General features: G+C 43.6%; 1 protein-coding gene across 1 annotated transcript in view; it reads right to left on the reverse strand.

Annotated features, from left to right (window-relative positions):
• Positions 1-6997, reverse strand: part of SARC_06732 (activating signal cointegrator 1 complex subunit 3) — a gene marked incomplete at its 5' end in the record, with an annotated part of 37605 nt that overhangs the window by 25070 nt on the left and 5538 nt on the right. Inside the window, 9 exons of the mRNA XM_014299351.1 lie at positions 81-137; positions 1128-1284; positions 1549-1676; positions 2030-2214; positions 3247-3327; positions 3970-4078; positions 4941-5140; positions 5651-5762; positions 6526-6617. Of these exons, the coding sequence (XP_014154826.1) occupies positions 81-137; positions 1128-1284; positions 1549-1676; positions 2030-2214; positions 3247-3327; positions 3970-4078; positions 4941-5140; positions 5651-5762; positions 6526-6617 (1121 nt within the window). The remainder of the gene's footprint in view (positions 1-80; positions 138-1127; positions 1285-1548; positions 1677-2029; positions 2215-3246; positions 3328-3969; positions 4079-4940; positions 5141-5650; positions 5763-6525; positions 6618-6997) is intronic.

Here is a 6997-nt window from a genome sequence, read left to right on the forward strand (position 1 = left end):
GTGTGTGTGTGTGTGTGTGTGTGTGTGTGTGTGTGTGTGTGTGTGTATATAACAATATAGGTTCATAGGCGCAAGCTTACCTTTCGTGAATGTACAAACACCATCACTTGCTCGCCCTTCAAAACATTCTCGGACACCTGTGGCAGGTAAATTAGACTCGATTGTGAGTTTGGAGAGTTACCATACGTATGCAACTAGTGAAAATGTCGAAAATAGAATATTAAGAAAGAGAGCCAGAAAGAGAATACATAGATATTACGCATCCTAATCAAATCCCCGCATTTTATATACACACATACAATGAGTATATCGATTTTTAGAGACGGATTTGCAAGGTATTGCATGCATGAAAGGCAACACAGATAACTGACAGAGCCGAGTGTATCTGTGCTGCGCCGCTACAATTCAGCCAAAATGAGTTAAGTGATACTATCGAGAATATAAGTTAATTGCATTAAAAATCTCAATTTCTCAATTGTAATTACCGGCCCGAGAGAGGAGAGGATCACAGGGCCATAACTTATTGTGGTTATTAGATATGTTGTGAAAGTAGGATGACTCCTAGATGCTCAGATAATGTAAGCGATGTTGAGACTGCGCAATTATTGCCAGTATGGTGGACCCTTTCCACTGAATCACTATCAGTGGCACTAAAAGAGCCCTTGACACCGCCAGAATGCCAAACCAGACACAACACAGTATACAGAAGAAACAGACCATCAGCTCATACTCACATAACATATGCGCGTTAAGGTGCAAGTCCACTTGAAACCACATGCAACCCTTACATTGGACTACAGAGCACACTCTACAGAAGAAACATACCATCAGTTCATACTCACATAACATATATGCATTAAGATGCAAGTCCACTTGAAACCACATGCAACTCTTACATTGGACTACACAGCACACGTGCGCGTATGCGGCACACACGAACAACTGAATTTGCACTGCATTCATTAGAAAAACATAGCACTTAAATACAGACAGTCATGATTGCCACACATCTCATGCGAGAAACTCACATGCTCGGTCAGATGTTCTGTAGCTTCATGAGCACAAACACACACCGACAGCAGTCAGGCCTTTCATACCGAGCACAGACACGTTTACAACGAACACACCTTGGTATAGCACACATCGTTCATGTCCCTGGTGTGGGTCATGCGGTTGGTTGCCTTGATGCCAATGTATGTCTGTGACAACGGCACGGGGCGGAAAGCGCCGTCAAAGTAGAACAGTCCAATGTACGGATTAACGCGCAGAAAGTGGGCCACGTCACTGGAGAAGAGCAGGCAAGTGGCGGAAGGCGAGAAACAGGTGTGTATACTAGATGGGTATAAAGCTGTATACATGTAGATCTATACACATCGTGCAGCTGCAAGGAAGCGTATAGGAAAACCACCTGTCGACTAGCCACACGGCATGTCAGCCTGACAAGGCCTCCTACGCTCTGCGCAACAAACTTATAAACGAAGACACCACATGAATACCCACACAGTGGTGTGCGCGCATGATTGCGTGTTCTTGGATAGCCAGACTTACATGTAATTGGGCAGGGTCGCGGATAATCCCACAATCCTGGTCATGGTCTGTGTTGTCTCGACTTGCCGCAGTGTACGCGCGACCAGACTTTCAATTACTGGACCACGTTCGTCGTGCAGCAGATGCACCTGTAGCGAGAGCACAATGTGAGGTAAACTTGGTTATATGTGAGACTAACTTGGTTTCAATGTGTGTTTAGGGTGAGGCAGTACTAATTCAGCCACGATTCACATTCGCTGTATAGTAGATGTGCTTGTGGGGGTGAATAAGGTGAACACAAGAACATCAAATATGTGACAGGTACACCTATGCAAATGCAAACCCATAATATATACAATTAAATTCGGGCGTACATATCTATAAATACGCACGCCGATGTATATCCCCAGGCACCACAGAATATGCCGGTGCTCATCTGTACAATAATATACGCACATACAGAGGACATCCCACACACACATCGGTACATCTCTGTACCCACCTCATCCAGGATCAGCAGTCGCACGGAGGCAGCCAGATCGTTGTCGCCGGTGCTTTTGCGCGTAATCACATCCCATTTCTCAGGGGTTGTGACCAACATTTGAGTTTTTTTAATCTCCGTTTTGGTCAGAGACATATCACCCGTCAGTTCTCGCACGGACATTCCAAGGGGCGCCAGACGCTTGCCTGCACGCACACGCAGCAAATATGACCAAAATTGGAATAAGTGCCAATTCATATTTTTATGTAAATGATATCGGGAAGGTCGTGCTTAGATTGTATCGCACTTGCACCTAGAATTAAAGTTCTTTAAATGACTGTTACGACTATGGTGAGGAGGGGCAGCGTTGCCTGCAGGTTTGCTCAGCAGCAAAGTTACAAAATAAGACCCGTGTGTAATCCCAACACTTGTCTCCACAATATGTTGGCAAGAAACGAAATAAACAGCTCGGTGTATGCACCGCAGCTGTCATAGCCCCAAGCATATAACATGTAGTGGACAGGAATGGGCCCTGACTTGCCATTATAGTCTGTCCGTAGCACCTCACCAGATATCATAAAGTGATCCAGAAGCAAAGATATCTACAGTATATATGCGTGCATGTATTAAGTATGTTGAATTTAAAAATATAAATTGGTGTACATCCAGTCTACGGCGTATATCGATATGAATGGGGAAGCGCATGGATAGTACTGCATACCACGACCACCAGTCAATACAACAAACTTCCACAAGTTGTGGAAACTACTATTGCCCCACACACAGCAAACACCGCCAAGAAAACAGACAACACCATTAGCACGCAGATGTCGCTCACAAGCAGCTAATTGAATGTACATTCTTCGTCCAACCAGCCTAACTGCGTACAGCTTGTGAGTGCAGCCGAGTCAGAACTCGATCTCTGATTGGAACTGGGTCTACACTCGCCTCACAGACAACTGGTGCATCACGGAGACACTTTCAGATTCAATAGAACCACCACCCACACACCCAAACGCTGCCCACTTTCAGATTCAATAGAACCACAACCCATACAACCACACGCTGTCCACTTTCAGATGCAACAAAAACACAACCCATACAACCACACGCTGCCCATTTTCAGATTCAATAGAAGCATAACCCATACACCCACACGCTGCCCACTTTCAGATTCAATAGAACCACAACCCATACAACCACATGCGGCCGTTATCATACGCATCCGGTGCACTTACCGAAATTATCGACCATCTCGGCAGCCAGAGCTTTCATCGGTGCCACATACACTATCTTGAACTGATCCAGTTGAACAATACCTGCGCAGAGGTGTGGGCATTTTTATTCTACTTTAAAAACAACGATGGCTTATAGGTGCATGTAAAATATACCGGTTTTTTGCACACATGTGTGCATACATATATGTATGTATGTGAGCATTTATTACATTTCTTATGCTAATACATGAATGAGATATTCATGCGCGTGGTTTATACGCGTCTATTGACACTGAGTGTTCTACCACCGATAGTGAAACAACACACATGTCATGTCACCTGTAGTTTATTTTGTACCCTGCTTCAATGAAGTTGTGGTCATGAATTGAACAAGTAAACTAGCAGTGGATATAACAAATATTCAGACATGAAACGCACACAAGTATGCAAGGAAACACACAAGTATGCAAGGTGTGGTCGGATACAGCACAGTGACGAGTGAATGCAATGGACAACACTGCCCGTTAACGTTAACCTAGGTCAATTAAGTCAAATCTTTAAACCTGTCTGTGGACCCGAGTAGGTCTCGTTAAGCCTGTCTATGTCACAACTACACCCATTCTCACATATACCAAGCGCGACAACCTGCATGTATATAACGCATGCTCGCAGATAACACATCTAGGTACACGCGACCATGTGATCTGGCACGGCACAGTGGTGCGTCAATTAACAATCACGTACCGTCCACTGTGTTCTTCTCAATTTCGTGCAGAATGGTCATCAGCGCGACGTTTGTCTTACCCGCGCCAGTGGGAGCGCACACGAGCATGTTCTCGTTGGTGGAGTACGCCTGTTTGCATGTGGACATTATAAGCATCTATGAAAGGGTGTCTTATACAATGAACATTTTTGTATATATGCGTTTAAGGCGGTTCATGCTTTTACGTGTTTCTAATGCATCAAATGCTTCAATTGCCAGTAGACACAAGCCATACAGATATCGCCACCTGAATATGCACGTTACTGGTAATGAGGTCAGCAAACATACGATACAACAGGCCTTTGACAATGGTACTGAGGTCAGCAAACATACGATACAACAGACCTTTGATATAGCAATACGCAATGTCACCACACAGCAGAGCAAATGGGCTGATGCAATACACACACAGTGCTACACAAGAAAGGTGGGCTACTCCGGTAGCACAACAATCTGAAACTCACGCCATAGATCCATACACCTGTTAACTCTATGCATATTTGTAGCAATATTTGTATATATCAGTATATATGTGTGTATATGCACACATACGTATGTGTATTGATAAATTGGTACATATCATAACTTCCTCTAGTACTTTTTAGTTGATAAGAATGGACAATAGTGTAACCATGTGTATACAGAAGTAGGCTTAAACATGTGTGTACGTATTTGAGCGTTTTCGTGTTTGTATGTTTGCGTAACTACAACTGTGCAGATAGGTTTACGCAGTCATCCAGTACTATTTCAACGGATGCACTTGGTATACAAGCATGACTGTATTGCACTTAGCATACATATATATAAATTGTACTACAGCCGTTCTTCTTAGTGCCGAGGAATGCAATGTGTTCTCTTAAAACAAACATACATATTGCTTATGCTTTCATCACATACAAATCCATTCCCACGTCCCTACATATCTCTTGTATCTCATTGGCATTCAACATACGACATTGAAAACAATGGACTGGATTCTGTTGAGAGCCTTGAACCCCATGAAGGCCAATTGGGACATGGCGCTGAATTCGCTGATGGCCACAGTGCGCTCGGTTTGTCGCGTGGGCGCAATTGGGGGCGGCAGCAGATTGATCTCCTCCCATTTGTTGTTCTGTTCTGTGGTTGACCCGGGCGGCAACGTAACACGTGCGCCTGATGATACACAAACAACGACTCAAAGTTAGATCGTGAGAACTTTCACGCAAAGTTAGGCAGTGGGATTCGAGAAATTTCATGATGATCTAGAAGGCACTGTCACACGTGCGCTGTTGTTGCACGTAACACAGAAATATCTTGAGAGCTTTCGTGATGGCCCAAAAGGCAAGATGATATGTGTGCTCAATGGTACTTACGAGGTCACCAGAAAGCAAAGTAATACTACGCCTGAGAGTACACATACAAACCTAGGCCTTGAGAGCTTTCGTGATAACGCAAGCGACAGGGTATCACGCGCGCCTAGGATTCCCATACAACAGAATGTGGCACAAAAACGTCTGCGATGATCCGGCAAGCAGAGTGGCATAATGCGAACTAAATGTACACAATATTAAACATGCAGGAAGACGCTTGCGCCTGTATTTACATAATCATCATTTCCAACCCGGAAACATACACGGATAGGCCAACATCTCTAACTAGTCCAGCCCCACCACTGATCAATACCTGAAACATACGACGACACCACATTGCTCGCGGCGGCTGAGCTGTCGTACACTCCTGGGTATCGCTTCGGTGCCTCCAACCTGCCCTCTCTGCTGAATAAGGGCCGAGAGCCCTATATGATTACGGCGAATAAAATACAGTGTAAACGATAAAATTATCTTCACGTGCAATGATATTGGTACCTGAACGGTATATTATTTTGGAACTGCCCAGCCGACAATACAAATCTATTTGAGGCCCAGATTTTCAATTTGTACTACCCCTTCGGCTTAAGCGACAGATTTACCGGAATTTTTCCAACGCATTCTGTTTTGTTTTGTTTTTTGGCCAAACTTACGGACAGTAAATCTTAACTAGGGTACGTACGTCATAGCTATTCAATCAGCCTATTAAATGTCGGATAGTAACCAACACGCAACCCTATAAGGCAGCGAATTACATCGAATACAAGTACAGGGCCGTGCGTGTTTCAAGCCAGCACATGAGCCTATGTAGACTCAGTCACCCACCAATGTACATGTTTAGATAAAAGCTGATTCATATATCGATTCATCAAACCAACTGTGCGTAGGTCCACAACCGTATATCCATGCTTGGCGATGTTACCCCAACAATGCTTGGCCAGCCCGTTTTCCGGAACCACACATAGGGAGTACCTACATACGTATCCGCCCACATAAATGTCTTAGATGTACTTGGATCTGGCTCCAAACCAAGACATACATGTGTTCTATAGAGTATGTTCAGCTACCAAATTCACTCAATTGCACATCATAACCTACTATCTCCACTCAAATGCGTATATCTAGCTACTATCTCCGCCTCAATTGCGTAATTTGTTTGTGCACAACTTCCCCTCATTCGCATACTCCCACCTGTGCTGGTTTCCTGACTATACGCGACCGCTCCACCAATCCCAATGCGGCATTGAGGTCATCGTCAGCTGATCGCTTATTCTGGAGACCCCCTCACAACCACAAACAACACACACACCCGAGGCAGCATCCGACGTGTGGGTGACAAAACGTGAGAGAATATAAAAATTAGCGATGGTGTGATACTGAGAGAGTTGTACCACACTTATTGATTAATAAGGGGGCTTCCAGAACATTAGATTTAATATAATATCTGTGAAACCAAAGACATATTAAATAGCATCAAGTGGTGTCATTGCTTTGCTGCTCCCGAACTGTTTGCTGTCTGTCTTAACTCCCTGAAAGGTGACCGTCACGTATGCTTATATATATATATATATATATATATATATATATATATATATATATATATATATATATATATATATATATATATATATATATATATATATATATATATATACTATATATA

The sequence above is a fragment of the Sphaeroforma arctica genome (assembly GCF_001186125.1).
Source record: "Sphaeroforma arctica JP610 unplaced genomic scaffold supercont1.493, whole genome shotgun sequence".
NCBI classification, from domain to species: domain Eukaryota; class Ichthyosporea; order Ichthyophonida; genus Sphaeroforma; species Sphaeroforma arctica.